The sequence below is a fragment of the Danio rerio genome, chromosome 10 (assembly GCF_049306965.1).
Source record: "Danio rerio strain Tuebingen ecotype United States chromosome 10, GRCz12tu, whole genome shotgun sequence".
In the NCBI taxonomy this organism is placed as follows: Eukaryota; Metazoa; Chordata; class Actinopteri; order Cypriniformes; family Danionidae; genus Danio; species Danio rerio.
This window is the reverse complement of record NC_133185.1, coordinates 3715844-3737908: the sequence shown is the minus strand read 5'-3', so window position 1 is coordinate 3737908 and position 22065 is coordinate 3715844. Positions and strand designations below refer to the sequence as shown.

Genomic DNA, 22065 nt, shown 5'->3' with positions numbered 1-22065 from the left:
ATGGTTGAGGTTAGAATGTTGGTTGGGTTAAGGGTTATGCATAATTCATTGTAATTACTTATGTAATGTGTGTAACTACGTCACCTTAAAGCTCACTTTTCGGTTGTAAATCAAAGTGTTCACACCAGACCTGAGAACTCCAGTGGCTTAACTTGTAGTATGCAACTGTTTTAGAGTATGAACAATATGTATTTTGCCCTGTCCGCACATCGTTATGGAAGTTTTATGGGAATTTTACAAAATATCATTTGTGCCTGTGGTTCTTGACTCAGTTGAAAGACATGTTTTAGATATACTGTAGCGCCATGTATCTGAAAGATAACCACGCTTCAGCCAAAAACTTGATATGGTGTTTTTTGGGAGGGGGGATTTTGTGTACAGTATGGCTTAGCTGACCCATGTTGGGCCAGGAAACGACACTGGGAGAAACATAGGATTTTATTTTGTGTTTCTGTGAATGCATTCCAAACGTGTGACCTAAAATATGCATTACAATTGTGAACAAAAGAAATGTATACAGTGTGCCTTCAGCTCATGTTGTAATTAAAAATAAATTATGCTGACTGTTCAAAATGAGTCTGTTTTGTTTCATATTCCAAAATAAATTAAGCATACTCCATATATATATATATATATATATATATATATATATATATATATATATATATATATATATATATATATATATATATATATATATATATATATATATATATATACCGGCCACTTTATTAGGTACACCTTAATAGTACTTTGTTGGACCGCCTTTTGCCTTCAGAACTGCCTTAATCCTTCATGGCACAGAATCAACAAGGTACTGGAAATATTCCTCAGAGATTTTGGTCCTCATTGACATGATAGCATCACGCAGATGCTGCAGATATGTTGGCTGCACATCCATGATGTGAACCTCCCGTTCCATCTCATCTCAAAGGTGCTCTATTTGATTGAGTTCTGGTGACTGTGGAGGCCATTTGAGTTTAGTGAACTCATTGTCATGTTCAAGAAACCAGTCTGAGATGATTTACGCTTAATGACATGGAGTGTTATCCTGCTGAAAGTAGCCATCAGAAGATGTGTACACTGTAGTCATAAAGGGATGGACATGATCAGCAACAATACTCAGGTAGGCTGTGGCACTGATGCAATGCTCAATTGGTATTAATGGACCCAAAGTGTGCCAAGAAAATCTCCCCCACACCATTACACCACCACCACCAGCCTGAACCGTTGATATAAGGCAGGATGAATCCCTACTTTCATGTTATTGAAGCCAAATTCTGACCCAACCACCTGAATGTGGCAGCAGAAATGGAGACTCATCAGACCAGGCGACGTTTCTCCAATCTTCTATTGTCCAGTTTTGGTGAGCCTGTGTGAATTGTAGCCTCAGTTTCCTGTTCTTAGTTACAGGAGTGGCACCCGGTGTGGTTTTCTGCTGCTGTAGCCCATCCACATCAAGGTTAGTCTGCCTCATGCTCTTCTGCAGACCAGCTGGAGCCAGTCTGGCCATTCTCCTCTGACCTCTGGCACCAACAAACATGTCACGTTTAAAGTCACTATAAACACCTTTCTTAGATGATAGATAGATAGATAGATAGATAGATAGATAGATAGATAGATAGATAGATAGATAGATAAATAGATAGATAGATAGATAGATAGATAGATAGATAGATAGATAGATAGATAGATAGATAGATAGATAGATAGATAGATAGATAGATAGATAGATAGATAGATAGATAGATAGATAGATAGATAGATAGATAGATAATAAAACTCTCAAGAGATAAAGAGATTCTTTCCAAAATATTTTTTAAAAATGGTAATTACAAGAACCATTCACTAACTTGTGAACTTCAAGGTATAGATGTCAAATACATATGTATCATTGCACTATAATGTCAGAAGAAAAAAGCGGAAGCGTAAATGATGCTGCACTAACACAGAGGCAGTGACCTTGTCAAATGTGCGCTCTGGCTTTCCGTATTTGCAGCTCTCATCCGCTGTCAGCAGACGAGCATTTCATTTTAAGATGTAGATATTTGTTTGTCGTTTTTTAAAATATTGAATGAATAATGTCGTCGAGAGGGACGTCGCGGGGTTTTTACTTTAACACTGTGCTTTCTCTCGCGCGCTCACTGGCTGCTCATCGACCCGCTCCGATCGACAAGGTGAGAGTTTTACTTCCTATTAGCATCTGAAGCTAACAGCTAACAGAATCAAAACAAACCATCGTTTATAAAAAAGCCGACGGGCTCACTTGTGTATATAAGCCTTTTAAACACGCTTATGTCTAAATGTTCAAGACCAGCAATTCAAAGTCACTGACATTAGCTTTAACATATAGCTTAGCCGGTTTTACGTTCTTTTGCTTTAAACATTCAGAAGTTACTGCTTATTTTACTAATACTTGTACAATATTAATAAAATGTACAGTGCTGGATGTAAGATTTCAGTGTGATTATCAATATAATTATTGCTTATTTGAAATTATTCGTTATTCCAGTTTATTACAATTAAACTAGTTGTAGAATCAATGACAGCATAAAGCGATATTGATATGAATATAGTAACAATAACAAATACTATTGCTACTACTACAAACACCAATAATAATGTTTTCCAGTTTATAAATGTAGAACATTTTGGAGTAAAATGTTTAATTATAGATAGATAGATAGATAGATTGAATCATTAAGGTGATAGATAGATAGATAGATAGATAGATAGATAGATAGATAGATAGATAGATAGATAGAAAGATAGATAGCATCGTTAACATGAGAGATAGATTGATAAATAGAATCATTAATGTTACAGATAGATATAGATAGATAGATAAAATCCTTAACTGTATAGATAGATAGATAGATAGATAGATAGATAGATAGATAGATAGATAACTAGAATCGTTAACTTGTGTAGATAGATAGATAGATAGATAGATAGATAGATAGATAGATAGATAGAATATCTAAAAAAAAAACTAATACTACTAATACTTCCCTTCTTAGACTTTACAGACCTGAAACTTGCCTACAGCACTTATTCATTGTTGCTCTTATTTGTGTAAATTGCTTCCTTGTCCTCATTTGTAAGTCGCTTTGGATAAAAGCGTCTGCTAAATGACTAAATGTAAATGTAAAATGTAAATGAATAGAGGTAAAGTTGGTTTTATATTCGCACATACGTTCATTTAGAATTCTCTATACTGTTTGCCATGTTACTTTGAATATTCGATCAGAATTAGTATGCCAGTATGACTTGAAATCAACATTAACACTGTTTATTTGACCGTGAGCAATGTTGTACTTTGATAGTCATTGGCTGCTAATATGATTTCGCTATTTAGAGTTTGCAAATAATACTTTTACAAAATTATATTATTAAGGGGGAAGTCTGAATCTGCTATTATAAAACCAACTTTACCTCTACAGTATATAGATAGAATCGTTGTTGTTATAGATATGATTTTTAACGTTATACATGATAAATAGAATTGTTAATTATGTAGATAAATCTAATCATTAACAGTATAGATAGATAGAATCGTTAAAGTTAAAGAAATATAAATAAAATTGTTTATTATGTAGATAGATAGATAGAATTGTTAATGTTATAGATGGATAGAATTGTTAATTAAGTAGATTGATTATTAGCTAGATAGAATCGTTAACAGTATAGATGGATGGATGGATGGATGGATGGATGAATAGATAGATTATAGATAGAATTGTTAAGTGTAGATAGATTGATAGATTTGTTAATAGTGTGTATAAATGGATAGATAGAATTGTTAATTATGTAGATAGATAGATAGATAGATAGATAGATAGATAGATAGATAGATAGATAGATAGATAGATAGATAGATAGATAGATAGAATGACTTTAAAAGAAAATTACCAAAGTATTTAATTGACTGTGAATACTTTTGTACTGTGATTGTAATTGATTGCTAATATCATTTCCTTCAAAATAATATTTTTCTGAAATTAAAGTCTTAAGGGGAATGTCCGAATTTTGCTTTAAGCTCATTTTTAGCATATTTTTACTGACCGGATGTGAAGAACTAGACAGGTGTTGCAAACTCTATAGAGAGTTCAACTGTAGGCTTAGTAATGGCTTAGTAAATGTGTGCAAAGTTGAGCTTTTCATAAAATCAAAATATGCTGGTGTCTAAAATTCACTTTTGCTGGCTTAATATACGCTTTTTGCAAGCCTTTTTGAGACTTGTTATCAATAGTATATTTTAAGGGGAAGTTTAAAACTTCCCTGTACATTGCTGAACTTAATCCTGCATCACGTTTTCATTATGTGTATTTTCCTATTGTATTATTACATGGTGAAGAATTTGGTGTTCAGTGTTTATTTTTGTGTTTTATGTAATTTTTATTATTGTTTTGAGCAACAAAAAAAATTAGGTATGCCGTTTGTTCAGTTTTCTTATTTAAAATGAGCTGAAACAACACATTACTTGAATTTTTGTTTGAAACAACTCAATTGTTTTATGTTGAATCCACTTAAATTTGTAAAAACTAACAAGTGAACTTAATTCCTTTGTTTTCCCAGCACAGTAGATTTTGTGGAACCCAGCTTTTTTTTTACAGTGAAGCGTGATGTATTTTTATCTTTAGTTTTTAATTGTATTTAGTTTTTTTAATATTTAATTTAAATATTACTGTTTAATATGCATTTTTATGTGACATGCTGTGAATATTTGCTGTCTTTATGGCCATTTTTGGCCACATTATATTGTTTTACTGAAGACGTAATGATTCTCTTTTAAATAAATATGTTAATTTGTTTTGATTGAGTAATTTCAGTGCTTTCTATTTGAAGTATAGCTTCCAAAGAAACATTTCCAATTGTCCAAAAGCATTTTAATGATTTTAGCTAATAAATAAATGATTGTAGTGGTGTGATCTTTTTTTTTTGGTTCACAAAATATATGATGAAATATTTTTACAGATTATAATACTGACACAAAAAGAAATCTCCCTGCTTCGGCAATAAAAAGTATTTCACAATTTTTTAAAATGCACATTTGTTAAATATAGGTCCAGAAGCTACAATGCATGTGTCCTGTGGACATCCGTGGTGTTTTCCAGCTGGACGAGCGGAGGAGAGATGCTGTGATCGCACTTGGGATCTTCCTAGTGGAGTCTGAGTTGCAGGTATTGGTTTAACATAGTCAAACTATATGTTTCATTGATTAAAATCAGGACTAATGAGGCACATTTAAAGCACTTTAAAAACACTTTTTTCCCCAAAATATAATAAAGGGATAGTTAACTCAAAAAAGTTCCTCACTCTTTACTAACCAGGGTGTCCGCGGGGCTTTAAAAAGTATTAAAAGTTGATAAATCAAAAAGCTATAACCCGGAAATGGTATAAAGAAGAGCCACCAACTAAAGATAAATGGTTTAAAGTTATAGCAGAAGTTGAGGAAATGTAAAAAATGACACATGCACTTTGATTACAGGGCTCGAAATTAACTTTTTTACTTGGTAGCACCGGTGCTCCCAACTTCAAATATTTAGGAGCAACAAAAAAATTTTAGGAGCACCAGAAAAAATTTAGGAGCACCCACCAAAAATGAATGAGCACAGCTGCAAATTTTAAAGGATTTATTGTATTTTAAAACAACATTAATAGGACTGACAAAAACCAGAAACAACTATCTAACTAATGCTGCGAAAACATTGATATTTGTGTGCAATAATTCCAAAATGAATGTTTAATAATTATAGAATATTAATAATAATGAAAATGACAATAATAGTAACAATGAATTCCATTTCTCATTATGATACTGCCTTGAATGTGCATGAATGTAGGTTATCTGCTATAAAAAGTCTTTACTTACTTTATGAAAAATAATTATATAGTTTGCATCAAACAAAAATGAAGCATTGCAGTAAGAAATATTGATTTTGTACTGCTGTTTTTATATGCATGTCAATTTAATAAATAATATTTCTGCTACAAAACAAACAAAAGATTATAATAAATCATTCAATTCAATGATGAAAGCTGCAAAGCCGTCATCAGTAAATAAATAAAAAAATAATATACACCTCAAAAAAGAATAGACAAAAGAAAGTAAGTAAAGTCTCACTTCTATCACTCTTTAAAAGTTTTGGTTTCAGTTTGTGTCAATTTAAAGGTTCAGTCTGAGATGATCTTCATTTTTCTGTGTTAGTGGAAAGCAGGCGAGTCAGCCGACCCAATTTATGAGCAGGCAGAGCAAGATTCTTGCGGTAACCATCGGCCCAATACCGGTCTTTGTTATGAGCCGCAGTTTCAGTGTAAACTTAGTAAAGGCAAGCTTCTTTGGCGATGATATGTACAGTATTAGATTGGACTTTTAGCGGACATTTGCGCTGAACACGCAGTGAATGCAACGCATGGAGATTCTGGCACCTTCTCCAAGAAGCGCGTACTCGATTGATCTCAGCTGGCGGATCATTATTCACCACGTGACGTGTCATGATCGCTCTCATCTGCGCCTCAACTTTAGGTGGGGTTTGCAAACCTGTGTGCTTTAAGTTTTTACTCTTCAGCTGTTTGCATTTCCCGTGGTCATTAAAGCTCCTTCCCTGTCATCTGACAGCTGAATACCTTGAGTGAATGACAGCTAATATGAACCAATATAGCGGCAGGGAAGAGCGGATCAGCACGTTTTTACAAAAAATCAAAACAGGTCGCACTACAACCATTATCTGCAGTCGCACTAATGCGCCCAAATATATTATGAGGTCGCATAGATTAATTTTCGGGCGCATATGCGACCAAAATGGTCGCAATTTCAAGCCCTGGATTACAATTAGAGATCTTTGAAAAGAAATGGAGTGAATGGCTGGCTTTCTCCTCGACGACAATATAATTATTTAGAATTGAACATTTACATAATTCTAAAGGTTATGCAGAATTGTGAAAATATGTTTGGCAGTCTTTTATTATATTTTATTTTATACTTATTTATCTATTTATTTTCATGAGGTTAATTTAATATTTTTAAACATGTATGTATGTATGTAGATATACATGTGTTGTATTGGCCTATATAAGTTTGTATACATATGTATGTTTATGTGTATATGTATTTTTTATTTGTTTTGTTCCTACTGGTTATGTTCCTAAAATATCAATAAAAACTAAGTAAAAAAAAGTTGATAAATCAATTATGAGAAAATGAAGGTCCTTAAAAAGTCTTACTCATGTTTTTAGAGGTCTTACATTTTGTTTAAGCGTTGTCCGAAGTGTCTTTAAAAAGTCTTTAAAAGGTATTGAAATTTCCTTTAGGATTTCTGCATATGCCCTGCTAACACTCAAGTGGTTCTTTTATGAATTGCTTTGCTAAACAAGATATTCTGAAGAATATTGGAAAAAAGCAGCCATTGACATGCGTAGCAGCAACTAGGGTTGACAAAAGTATTGAATTTAATACCAGTCGCAACTGAAATGTAACATTTAAAAAAAATAAATTTTCACTGGTCTTCAATGGTTTATTTTCTCCTCCAGCACAAGGATGCTATTGTCCCGTACTTGTTGGTTTTGCTAAAGGGATTGCCCAGGGTGCAATGGATCGAGGAGAGCTCAGAAAGGAAAGGACGAGGTATGAATCATCTACCTGTTTTTTATTTTTATTGTTTAAATCTCCTCACTACATTCTCAAATACTCCTGCTCTCACTGTCCACTCATCCTCTTTTCAGAAGCGCTTCCCATTGCGGAGAATTTCTCCTTCTGTTTGGTGACGGTGCTCTCAGACGTGGCCCAGATGGATGAATCCATGCGCATCCAGGTGTGTTCATGAGGATTCATGCTTTACTTGAGGAGTTTAGTTTGCCTATCCTATTTCTTCTATATATGTTTTTTTATGTATAGGAATACTCTCACTGTATTTGCGAAGGCAATTTTAAAGGGGACCTATTGTGCCTCATATTTCTGTGAAGTTTCAGCTCAAAATATCCCACAAATAATTTTGAAACTGCCTCTTTTATGCTTTGATCCTGATTGTGGTGTTTTGGTGACTGTCGCTTTAAATTCAAATGAGATTGTGCTCTTTTCAAAAGAGGGCGGAGCTACGAAAGCCTATGCATCAGCATAGTGGCAGATTCAAAAGCAAGACTAATGTCCTATGCTAATGAGGGAGAGATGGTCACTTATGGGAGGGGCTTCTCCCTCTGATCACACATACAAAGGGAGAATGTCGAAGTGTTTTTGTCAAGTGTGATCATAAAACAAATTCATGCATTTTATTATTAGAAGCTGGTTATATTCAGAGACTGTAGCCACACAAGTGTGTGTAAACCTCTTATTAAAGTGATTTTTGCATAATAGCTCCCCTTTAATGTCTCAAGCAAATGTTTTTTTAACATGGTGAAATGAAAACAGGTTTAGTTTAAAGGTTTTATTGCATGACTAGATGTACATTTGACACAACAGAATGACATCCCGCACATCATTTTCATTTATGACGTGTCAAATTAAGAGCGACAGCTAATATTTTTATTTCCTCTCAAATATTTCAGATTTTGGAGGCTGTGATGAACCTCATTCAGGTGCTACAGGAAACATGTCAGAACATCGAGGGCCAAGATAAAGGTCTGTGTTTTTTTCCCACCTGGAATACCATGTGAAATTTCAGTTTATTTGACATTTTATGCAAAATTCATAGCTTTTATAGTCATTGCAAGACAGTCAACAGTTTTTAACGGTTGTTTTACGCTTGTTTTAATCTCGTTTTACACTTATTTGCTTATTTGAAAAATTAAAACAATTAATTGAATACTTAAGACTATTCAACTGATTATATTTTAATTAAGTTACATTATCGACGCTTATGAAAAACATTATGAAAGTGAAAATAGTCACAGTAACCGTTCGCCGGAAGTACGTGGTGGACACTTGGGGCCCTATCATACACCCGGCGCAGTGTGGCGCAAGGCGCAGCGCAATACTCTTTTGCTACTTTTAGCTTGGCGCAAGGGTCATTTTGAGGCGTTGCGCCACACTGTTTAAATAGCAAATACATTTGCGCTCAAATGTGCGCCCATAGGCGTTCTGGTCTAAAAAAGCAGGCGTGTTTTGGCGCGTTGCTATTTTGAGAAACTGTAAATAGTCTGATCTTTAGACCAGAACAAAGTCGTCTATTGTCTGGCACAAAGTGCGCCTGGCTTACACACTACACACAAGATGCAGAGCAATACGCAAATATCTTTACATATGAAAAATATATAATATATTAAGGATATTTATATACATACATATATATATATATATATATATATATAAGGATATATACAGGATATAAATATAAATGATTAAAATATTACAAAACATATTAATTTCTAGCCTACATGAAGATTTAAAAACCACTGCCTTACTTTCTTCATCTCGGGAGGCTTTTTCAGTTCATTCAATTTGCTTTTGTATAATGTTATTATTATTAGCAGTATTATTTATTATATCCATATTTATATTTGTTTTATTAAAAACAAGTTTAGATTTGTCCACCTGTCAGGTTTTAGACCATATGGGGCATGGTAGGTGTATTTGGAAATAACTCAGTATTTTGACCTCACTTGGTTATTATTGTTCATTTATTTGTTTGCTGAAAATTAGAACTGAATTTAGAAATAGTTTTGAAACAAATCTTTGCGCTTAACAAACTAAATTAATTAATAATAGGCTAATTGATGTCTGTGCGTAAAAGTTTCCCTATCCACGAGAGCAAAAGCGAAAGTGAACTTACTTTACGTTAAAATGCGCTTATGGCGCGACGCAGCTGGCTCTTAAAGGGAATGTGAGATGAGACTCTAATTGGTTTATTCTCAAAACACACCTTTAACTCATTAAGAAAATAAACTCAACCCTTTTAGACCATGCGCCTTGGCGCAAAGCGGATTTTCCCGTCCTCAAATTAGCAAAAATGCGTTCTGACACACCCTGAAAGCGTTTGCGCCCTGCGTTTTGCGCTCTGCTCATGGACTGTCAAAATAGAGCCCTTGATGTGCAATATATATTTTAAAAATCATAAAGTTGTTATTTTTCATTGCGGAGTACAAAATACTCTCTTCTGACTTCCCTTCCCAGAATACCTGTGTAAATACACCGTGCCCTGTCTGCTCGGTGTGGTGCGAGCGTTTGGCCGCTACAGCAACACAGAGGAGCCGCTGTTGTCTAAACTCTTCCCCCGGATCGTTCCTCAGCCTCCAGGCACCGGCGACGGCGCAGAGGTGACCCGACGGAGATCTTTTAATGATTTCCGCTCCATCCTGCCCAGCTCACTCCTCACCGTTTGCCAAAGTGACACTTTACGCCGCAAAACCAGCAGCACTTCCAGCATCTCACAACAGGTACAGACTGCATTTCTTCTCTTCACCGGCAGGTGGCGTCTACTGCTGTAAAATACAAGCTGGAAGATAAACCACACAAGTGCTGCTTTAGTTTAATTGAGATTCTGTTGCCCTTTTTGTTTGGATACAATTTACTAAATCTTTTGTTTTGATTATATACAGTTGATGTCAGAATTATTCGCCCCCTGTTTATTTTTCCCCTGTTTAACGGAGAGAAGATTTTTTTCCAACACATTTCTAAACATAATAGTTTTAGTAATTCCTTTCTAATAACTGATTTCTTTTATCTTTGCCATGATGACAGCACATAATATTTAACTAGATATTAATCAAAACACTAGTATTCAGCTTAAAATGACATTTAAAGGCTAATTACTAGACAGGTTAGGGTAATTAGGCAAGTCTTTGTATAGCGGTTTGTTCTGTATACAATCAAAAAGAATATTGCTTAAATGGGCTAATACAACGGTCTCAAGCTCAATTCCTGAAGAGCCACAGCTCTGCAGATTTCAGCTCCAACCACTTCCAACTCACACCTGCTTAATAGTCTCTAGTAGTCTTGAACACCTGTGCAGAGCTGCGGCCCTCCAGGAATTGAGTTTGAGACACGTGAGCTAATAATATTGACCTTATAATTGTTTTTTTTTTTTTGTTTTAAACAATTTTAAAACAATTTATTCCTTTATTCCAGCTGAAATAAAACAAATCAGACTTTCTCCAGAAGAAGAAAAATTATAGGGAATACTGTGACAATTGCATTGGTATTTACTCATGACCTGCTTGTTTTTTACAGGCCAGTCCAGAACGTGCTGGACTTCCTCCGAGTTCTCCCTCTGACCCTTCTGCTCCTTATTTCGAAGGTGAATTAAAAAATATAAACAAGTTTTTCCACAGTTCTTAAATTCAGTCTAATTCAGTGTTTTCAATTTTGAGGTAATTAAAAATAAATAAATAAATATATATATATTACACACACACACACACACACACACACACACACACACACACTGCAAACAGGTCAACTAATAAGAGAAAACGGACGTTATATCGTAATCAAAACGTCATAACGCCACGATGCATATTGTGACATTTTTGCATCGCAATAAATCGTTACACCCCTACTAAATAGTGATTGTTCATACGATTTATGTTTGTAGCTACATGTTTTTATTGTTCATGACTAGGGTTGTAACAATATACCGGTATGACGGTTTACCACGATTTGAACGTGCACGATTATCATACCATGAACAATTGCATATCAACGGTTTTAACCCTTAAAGACCGAGACAGCCGCCCGCGGCTAAAAATAAGTATTGCTCTTAAATGTTTAATAACTTTTGATCCGCTGATCCTATTCATACAATTCAAAGATTGGCATAAAGAAGAGAATCTCAGCTTTCCAGTGCTGTATCACATAACATTCGCGGACTTTCAGAGGCTCCGGAATCAGTGCGGTTACGTCATCAACATTTGACAACGCTGATTTGACAAAGAAACGCTCGTCACTGTGTCTCCGGACAAATCAGACATGATACATTGATGCATTGTCCCTCCTCCATGCCCAGATTGGTTCAAACTCGCTATATCACAACCAATAAGCATAGGTTTCGCTTTTGTTTGTGGACCAACATGAGCTTTTTGAACAACACAGAATGAGAGATAGGCATACATTTCTGCGCGGCTAAATAAAACGCAAAAAAAAAAGTTTTGCATGAAATAATTCTCATACTAAGTACTTTTGCATGCACAGCAGCACAGAAACATGACAAAACAGTGACACAGCAAAGACGAACTGCTGCTCTTGCTGTTTTCAAAAGACGCAAATGAAGATGCAGCTGTTTGTCTGCATTGCATACAACCACATCCAAATCCATGCTGGCACATAGAACCTAAGGATGTTCCATAATGAATCTAGTTTCGTTATGTAACTATTTATAGTATAGTAAATATTTATATCTATTTTTTACTGAGGATTTGCACCATGTTTATTTGGACTTTATTTGGACTTTGACACATTATTTATTATTTTCTTATTTTTATTTGTTCATTGTAAGTGGTGTTGTTTATAATAACTAAAAATATATTATATGGAAAAAGTCAAATTTGCTTCACTGTTCTATTATTTTGTAACATTTGTAACATACCGTATACCGCGAAACCGTCAAACCGTGGTATTGTTTTAGACGATTATCATACCGTGAAAAATTCATACCGTTACAACCCTATTCATGACTGACCTTTAACGTTATATGGCACAAAATAATCACTGTTTAATGACGTCATGTTCCGGGAAAACAGAAAATGTGTGGTGCCCGTCATTCACGGTAACTTTTATTTCCTAGTTTTGTTCCGGGAGTTATTCATCTACAAATTAAAGACTAATTACACCCTTAATACATACGTATATCATCTTACAGTTTAAAATCTTAATAAAGTAAAATGTGTAACTATTTGTTTCTGTCTAGGTTTATTTGGTTTTTTTTTAACTTGTTCATGTTTTTGTTCTCCAGCTGCCTCGTATCTGCCCGACGGCAGTGCTGTGGACCCGGACTACTATTTCTCCACCATCAGCTCCAGCTTCTCAGTCTCTCCGCTCTTCACAGGCAGCAACAATAAAGAGTTTACCGTACCGCTGGATTTACTGAGGCAGCTTCTGCAGATGGTCTGTGTTCTGCGGCGTATCTAGAGTCCATCATGTTCTTCTGCCTTCAGTGTGTTTACCACATTTCTGTCTCTTCTCCGATAGGTCGAGCAGTTTGTGTCAGAATCCTTCATGAAGACACTGGATCAGGCCATGACTGAAGTTCTGGAGGTACATGCTTTGATTTCAACTCTTCTGCTTTATTTATGCTGTTAAAAACAAACAAGATTTCTGTGTTGATTCGCAGATCAATCCCACGGCTTATCTGTACTACAAGACTTTCAGTGACCCGCTGTACGTGGCCATCTTTAAAATGCTGAGGGACTCGTTGTATTATATGAAAGGTAATTTTTAAAACGCATTTTTTGGAAACACTTGACTTGAAGGGGTGTTCAGAAGACATGAACATGTCATGAAACCTTTATAATCATGACATCACACATTCGCTCACAGTGCCATTCGCTCAGTTCTGACATTTTAAATGCAACGATGACATTGTTTGTTATGAAAGCTTGACATATTTTCTGCTGGAAGGGCATCCACTGCGGAAAACATGGGTCTCAAACTCGCTGCTTGCATTGTAATTGCATTGCCTCACACAATAAACATTACATATATTTCCATATGATGTAAAAGTAGTCAAAACAAATGACAACAACACAGTGTTGCTTCTTTTTCTGAAACAACAGCACAGCGGATAGCAGTAAATCTAATTAATATTATTATTATTACTGTTATCATTATTATTATTATTTATTACTGATTGATTTATTTTAATTTTAATTTTTAGTTGGTTTGTTTTATCATCTTATTTTGTGTTAAAAAATCCAATCTTCTTAAAATTCTTTATTTAAAAAAAATATTAAAATAAAAAAATAAACAAATGAGAAATTATTAATGAATAATATAATTAATCTCTTGTGGAAAACCTGATGCAGCCTAGCCTTACCCAGGCTCTGCCTCCAGCGGCCCCCAGCTAAATTGAGTTTGAGACCCCTGGCGTAAAACATATGCTGGATAAGTTGGTGGTTCATTCCACTGTGGCGACCCCTCATAAATATGGGACTAAACCGAAGGAAAATGAATGAGTGAATGAATAAATGAACTTAAAATATATAATTACATCACAACCTGTTTTTTGTTTTTGTCGTGACAACTTAACGTTACCAAGACAACAAAACTTGTCATAAATCTGTCATAAACATGATTGCTGTTTAGCGTTAGCGATTTTAAATTAGCATTTTAAGACAATTGATATTTTCCTAAATAGAGGAATCATAACTGGTAATAAAAATATCACACACATTGTCATTACATTGATATGAAATATTATATATTTAAAAAGCTATTCTCCGAACATGTGATGGTGCACCTCATTAACCAGGACGTAACAAGAACGTAGCACGGATAGAAATAGTAGGTGGCTTTCGGGGAACCAGGAAACTTCCCTGTTGGCCGCTCTTTAACTTTATAACTAGATGGTTTTGAAGATAATAATGTCATTTAATTCTGTTCTGTTCTGTTCTGTTCTGTTCTCTGTGTATTTATAACCAGTGTTGGGAACGTTTCTTTAAAAGAGAAATTAATAGTGCCAGACAGAATTTGCGGACATTTTTGCTATTTCTGTGGAGAATTTTGTAAAAAATCTGCAGATTAATGCAGAATGATTTTAGGAGTTTCATACCTAAAAACGTAATCCATGAAATAAAAAATAATACCTTTTCAACTTTTATTTAATGTTTACACTGCAAATCCTATTAGAGCCGCTTATTTGGTAAACGAAGCAAGTCTCTCAAATAATATATCTACTAAAAGACAGAATTAATGACTTTACAAATTGTATTGTACTTAAATCATATGAATATTTTAATATTACTATTATTTTATCACAATATAATTCTTAAAATTAATTTAAAAACTGAATAAATTTAAATTTACACACAAGTAAATACATAGACTCAATGATAAATTGAGTCTTTGTAAATACATAGACTCTGCCGTTTACCTCAGGGAGGGAAAAGCCATAGTTCTGAATCCTGGGCGTTGGTGTACTTTGCCTCTGATTGGCAAACGATGGAAATAAACTCAATCTAAGCCAATCATCATGTTCTCAAATACACCACATTCACAGACGCACCAATCATCATCACTGGTTGGTTATGTGACCCGCCCCAGCCCTGAACACATACAAACACACACCCCAGAGAAGGAGGGTTCCTATGGCTGGCTGAGAGAGACGCTGCTCACATGAAAACAACTTCAGCCTTCTCAATTATATTAACGCATATTTTTTTGTCAGTAATGGAGAGGGCGTTGTAACAGGGAAACAGTAATTCGTTAATAAAGATGAAGGAAAGACTAGTGGTTGCTGTTTGGAGTTTTCCAGCGCTGTATAACTTCACAAATCTTGAATATCACAATTTTATTATAATGTTAAAAAGCAGCAGGCCTGGAAGTAAGTCAGTCTTTTTCTTGTCAACAAAAAGGCAGTGTGCTGTGCCTTGCATTCATAGAATGGAAAAGGGTGCACAGTGTGATCGGCCACTAAGAAAGTGTTGTATTTAAATAAAAGTGTTTTATTTACATTAACCAAATCAGTCACGCTTTTTCTACAGATGTTTTATCACATTTTTTGCGCATTTTTTTTTGTGTGTGCAGATCTGCAGGTGTCGTTTGTGAAGGAGGTCCATGACTTTGTTCTGGAGCAGTTCAGCAGCAGTCAGTCTGAGCTGCAGAGGATCCTGCACGATGTGGAGTATCTGCACAGTGAACTGAACCCGCTTAAGCTGCGCTGTCAGGCCAACGCCGCCTGTGTGGACCTCATGGTGTGGGCCGTCACGGAAGAACAGGGTAAGACTTGACAGAGAAATACACCACAACACTTATGTCTTGTGAACAGCGGTGTAAAGTAACATTACAAATACTCAAATTTCTGTAATTGAGAAGTTTTTCACCAGTTTTTAAGTGGTTTTAAAAATGTGTACTTTTGCTTTCCCTTCAGTACAGTTTTAGTGCAGTATCGGCACTTTTACTCCACTGTTTTTTATTAATCTGCAGCCACTTTTTTATTGTCGAAAAATCGAAAGATCACTCCTGCGATTCCAGTCCAATCAAATAATAATAATTTTCAACCGTAATGAACAATTTCGAGGCATGTTTGGAAGGTGTCCTATAGAGTTTAGTTTCTCTGTCTGAGCCCAAGCCCACATGGGCAGGGCCGTGATCGAGCATTTGTGGGTCATTACTTAGGCCGTACGCTTGTCCCCCTTCCCGTCTCTCCCGGCGGCCCGCACTCACACCATATCAGGCCTCGGCACGCTTACGTCATCGATGCTGCGCTGTTCAGTGAGATGTGCTCTCTATGGCAAACCTTTTAAGCATTGAAATCTGTAGGAGCCATTTTTTGTGTTGTAGTGATTTATGTTGTCCACTAGGTGTCACTAGCTGAAAACTATAACTAAGGTGCCTGTGTAAGCGAGGAAGAGCGTCAGGTATGGGAAAGCACACGGTTTTTGACCGTGCCACAGAGTAATTTGTTTGCTAGCCAGAAAACAGCAGTGTTTAGATATGTGCTGTGTATACATGGAGTGAATGTTATATTGACATGATAAAGAAGAAAGGAGAAGCAAAGATTGAGGCTTTGTTTAATTCACCTGCACAAATAAAGACATTCTGCTTAAAAACAACTTTAGCATGCATGGACTCTGATTGCACGCGTGAAATACGTGCTCACCCCCATTTCTGGCGATAACAGCAATGGAAGGCTGTTACAAAATCTTTGTTCTGACTCCATAAATATATTTAGAGATATCTCTAATTATATTTTGACTAGTCATAATTATAATTCGACTAGTCAGAATGACAATTAGAGATATCTGCAATTACAATTGTACTAGTACGAAATCAGATTGGAGATATCTGCAAATATATTATGACTAGTCATATTCCTCCATTGACTTCCATTGAAAAATATTTGCAGATATCTCTAAATGAGTTTTGACAAGTCACAATTGTAATTAGAGATAGTCAACGTAATCACAGCTGTGAAACATAACCAGCTTTGTCTTTTTGTAGGAAACACACTTTAGTTCTTTTTAGGGTAAGAGGTTTTTGAGTCAAAACTGTAGGGATAGTTTACAGTTTGACCCAAAGAATGACCAGTCTGGTAGATAAAGAAGAGCCGGAGTCAGAGAGTTAAATAAATAAATCAAGTTTACTGAAGATAGTTTGCAGTTACATCAGCAGAAGCCAGCTTCAACACTCGCAATGAGTTCCTAGGCCGCTCTGCTTACAATCACCAATCAATAACAATTATACTCTCACATAACGTCATTAACTGCGTCATACATATAGGTGCTCTAACCTGATTGGTTAAAACACAGAGACTAGGAAAAGTTCCATGTGGGGTTCGTGCGTATATTCTGAACAATATCTTAAGCATAAACGTCAGACATCCCTTAGACTGATTAGAGCTGACTCCAGACCTGTGAAACGGATCAACAATCAAATAGAACACACACACATAAAGTACAATCTGTTTCCTATGTACTCTCAGCCGTCTTTATCAAAACTGGTTAAAAACCGCTATCATCTACATTCAGGCAGTTATATTCTTACTACACAAAGTCTATCTTGAATAAAAAGTAGAATCACTTAAAAAGATTTAACCGTAAAAATAGCAAAATCACTTTAGACATTTTAGACAATATTAACTCATAGAAATAACAATAGAAACAGTTGCTTCTAGGGATGTAACGGTATTGTAAATACCGTCATACCGCAATATTAATTATTTTCGATATTACCGTAGTCGCATGACTCGGTAAAACTATAGGTCTTCTGAGAAAATTTGCTCAGGCGAATGAAGCGAACGGGAGGTAGCGAAAACTACAGTTCCCATCAGCCCATGCTTGACCATCATCCCTTGCGGTCTGTTGTCGCTACAGATCCAGTAATGCGGAAATGGAGTGTGCTGCTAGAAGCGGGGATGAAAAAGAGCTGGAAAACTCTAAAGCGGGTGTTGTCGCCGCGCGCGTACTGAATAGCGGTGTTGTCGCGCGAGTTCTTATCAGCTGTGTTGTCGCGCGCGTACTGAATAGCGGTGTTGTCGCGCGAGTTCTTATCAGCTGTGTTGTCGCGCGCGTACTAAATAGCGGTGTTGTCGCGCGAGTTCTTATCAGCTGTGTTGTCGCGCGCGTACTGAATAGTGGTGTTGTCGCGCAAGTTCTTATCAGCTGTGTTGTCGCGCGCGTACTGAATAGCGGTGTTGTCGCGCGAGTTCTTATCAGCGGTGTTGTCGCGCGAGTTCTTATCAGCTTTGTTGTCGCGCACGTACTGAAAAGCGGTGTTGTCAGCACTCTGTTCAGATTGATGCAGACATGAGACCTCTATCTCACTCATGGTTTGTCCTCTCAAGTGGGGGAAAGACAATGCACAACGTTACCCACTGCTGTCAACCTGGGCCAAGTCATATCTCTCTTGTCCCAGAAACCTCAGTCCCAAATGAGAGGGTTTTTTTCTGTTGCAGGGGACATTGTAAATACCCAGAGATACCAGCTTTTACCAAATTATATTTATATGATAATTTTCCTTTAAACCCATCTCTATCTAAGTGAGTGAGTGATTAAATGTTGAATGTGATGAGTTTTCAACAATACTAAATTGAAACTTTTTTTTTTTACATGGTTTAATAGTTTTTTGTTATTAAAATTGAAGTTCCTGTTTCAAAGCTTACAGATAGATGACTAATTTGTATGTCATTGACACTTTTGGCACTTTTTTGGAGTATTTTCATAAGTTTTGTTTTTTCCTGTAAATGATTCAATAAATACCGTACCGTGACATTCATACCGAGGTATTACCGTACCGTGAAATTCTGATACCGTTACATCCCTAGTTGCTTCCAGTCCTCAGCCCTCAGTTCCACTCAAGGTCTCCGTGACCTCTGACCTAGTATGATGGCTTCTGAAAATAGTTATAAAGAGACAGGCAAATGCACTGAACATTCTTATATTAAGCAATGTGTTAACTTATTCATTAATTAAAATCAATTCACAGTTAAATACTGAGAAACACGATGATGAAAAGGATAAACGTTGGTCCATGATGAGACGGATTGCAAAGAAGAAGTCAAAATCCTTCAATGCCGTCTATAACTGAATGTGTGTCAGGAAAATCGAAAACAAAGCCACCTGAACCGCGTTCATTTTTGGCACCCCCCCGGATGTGCAGCGCCCTTAGCATATGCCTATGGTGCCTATGCCACGGGCCGGCCCTGAGTTGCCTGAGTGTTGTAAATATTCGCGCTCACCTCCCTCGCGACAGAGCGCATAGGAGATAAATGACGTCAGTACATAATAACCGGTTATGATTATTACTGAACCGATACCGAATTGTCCACGTCTGCATCGCGGTGCACCGAAGAAACAATTAATTTTGACACCCCTACTATTTACAAGATACTTGCTCTACGTTTTTGATGAGGTAATGGTACTTTTACCTGAGTGTGATTCTTCGGTAGTCTTTCTACCACTGCACATGACCCTTCTAACTCTTCATATTTGGGATTATTTCTGTCAGGCGCTGAAAATCTCTGCACTAAACTGTCAGAGAAGCTCCAGTCCAAGACGTCCAGCAAAGTCATCATCGCCCACATGCCTCTGCTCATCTGCTGCTTACAGGTGCGTCTTGACTTCTGGACACTTTGGGATGCAATATGACATTTCATAGGGCCCTGTGATTACTGCAGCGTCAATAGAAATGTGGAAATCAATTATTAAAGCTAAACTTGCTTGATTTGATCAGTGGTTGATTTCATTAGAATGGTTTCTAGAATGGCAGAACTAATGCTCAGTATGTAGAAGTCAGGCTTTCCTTTGGCTTAGTCTCTTATTTATCACAGCGGAATGAACCACCAACAATTCCAGCATATGTTTCACGCAGCAGATGCCCTTCCAGCCTCAACTCAGCACTGGGAAACATCCATACACAATCATTCACACACACACACTCATACACTACAGCCTATTTAGTTTACTCAGTTCACATATAGCGCATGTGTTTGGACTGTGGAGGAAACCGGAGCACCCGGAGGAAAACCACGTTAACATGGGAGAACATGCAAACTCAGAATTGCCAACTGGCCCAGCTGGGACTTGAACCAGTGACCTTCTTGCCAACTGTGCTAACCACTGAGCCGCCAAAATAGATTTTAATTTCTGGTGTATTTGTGCTCTGTGTGTTGTTGAATCAGGGTCTCGGCCGGCTCTGTGAGCGTTTTCCTGTGGTGGCTCACTCTGTGACCATGTCTCTACGAGATTTTCTGGTGGTTCCTTCACCTGTACTAGTGAAGCTCTACAAGTACCACAGTCAGTACACCACAGGTCAGATCATCTCCTGATTTTGGTCTCGTCAGAAGTAGATTAATGCTGCCCTTTACTTTAATTACTTTCAAACAAACTCCCATCTTCAACTTAACAGGAGCAGGTGAGATCAAGATTCATGTCACCAACGAGCATTCCCAGTCCACCTTCAGCTCGCACTCCAGCAAGAAGAGCCAGCCGTCCATGTATGAGCAGCTCCGAGACATTTCCATCAACAATATATGCAGGTAAACCTCATCTGGACTCAAGAAGTACGTGAGGTGACAATTAGTCCCAGCCAATAATTTGTGTTATATTTGAAGAGTTTGATTGCAAAACGCGATAAACAACATTTTTTGGCATTTGGATTTTATTATTGGAAATCACTGTTCAGATGTGCCTTAATCTATGTGTGAATTGCTGCCATTAATAACATTTAGGAATGTACATTTTAGGTCGAGTACAAAATGTATTTTTTCACAAAACGCGATATCCGCCAGACCAGTTTCTTTACAAAGTGCGATATAACCAGGGCTTTACATTAACACCCGCCAAATGCGGGTCGATTTCGGCGGTGGCGGGTAAGACAGACACTCCCACTTGCCACTTTGGCTGGCTGAAAATAATTTTCCCCGATAATAATTCTTTAAAGCAGGGTTCGACAATAAGGATGGTCCTATATGCATGCACAGGCGATCGAGAAGCAACACGACTGACAAAAATAATTGCATTCGTAACTTCGCGCGAGCAAAGCAGGTAAATACCGAATGAGAGCTGAGAACAGCTGAGGTGTGCGTGCTCCCGTTTCCTTTTGTGTATCAACTGTGTCTAGAAACAACTGATGCGATCGGTTCTCTTTCAAATAGGCTGAACAAAAAGGGAGGAACATGCACCCACAGTCTTGCTGCTTTCAAGAGTTCCAGAGTTGACTTATTGTAAGCAGCGCCAGTTGCTTTCGCTTTAATTATTCTTTGAAAAGATAATTTATGGGTCTATCATTAACCATGCGTGTGTGTGGTCACACAGTATGTTTTTTTACCTGCTTTCTTTTGCATTAATATGGTTTAATTATCTTTTTTTGCAATAACATTGCTTTAATAGGAGATTAACTCCCCATTTATGTGTAGTTAACTGGTGATCTGGAACCTTTAGCCAGGATATATGACTGTACATATGTTTTGTTAAACAAAAAGTATAGTATTCAGCTATATTTTGCATGTTTTCGCACATTTAAAATTTGTGGCTAAGAAATAATTAACTGTTTATGTATGGTGTGGTCTGATATAAATTGGGTAAATCCTTCATTTTGTGCTCTGAAAATTATGAAAACTAAATGTAATATATGAAACCCTGACCCATTTGCTCATGATTATTGAGCAAGCTCATACACGACACACAGAAGGTGAAATGAATGAGGAGGCATGTAGAGATAACGCAAACTCTAAATAAAGTAATTTTAGCATGTCAAAGTCATATTTATGTGTATAAAATATATTTTCCCAACAATTAAATTGTGGCTAGTGAAAATGGCGAGTGGCTAGTAATGTTGGAAAACTACTTGCCACAGTGGTTGGTGGTCAAAAAAGTTAATGTTAAGCCCTGGATATAACAGTTATAGAACGTTCAGGATGCGGCGCGAGCTCAGCATCCCCTGGAAGGAGAGTCACCGCCGGTGAAGTGCTCCGAGTT

The 22065-nt window shown here is 36.6% G+C and overlaps 1 protein-coding gene across 3 annotated transcripts in view; it reads left to right on the top strand.

Annotated features, from left to right (window-relative positions):
- Positions 1-1995: 1995 nt before the first annotated feature.
- The window catches only part of pi4kaa (phosphatidylinositol 4-kinase, catalytic, alpha a), a 75087-nt gene continuing 55017 nt past the window's right edge, over positions 1996-22065 (top strand). For 2 of the 3 annotated variants that reach the window (XM_005172596.6, XM_009305081.5), the window contains exons 1-14: positions 1996-2177; positions 5067-5183; positions 7534-7627; positions 7726-7814; positions 8545-8617; positions 10109-10371; positions 11165-11231; positions 12885-13036; positions 13121-13186; positions 13263-13359; positions 15674-15865; positions 19595-19695; positions 20268-20397; positions 20495-20624. In XM_005172596.6, coding sequence (XP_005172653.1) covers positions 2082-2177; positions 5067-5183; positions 7534-7627; positions 7726-7814; positions 8545-8617; positions 10109-10371; positions 11165-11231; positions 12885-13036; positions 13121-13186; positions 13263-13359; positions 15674-15865; positions 19595-19695; positions 20268-20397; positions 20495-20624 — 1667 coding nt within the window. In that variant the 5' untranslated portion in view covers positions 1996-2081. 3 annotated transcript variants of the gene reach the window in all.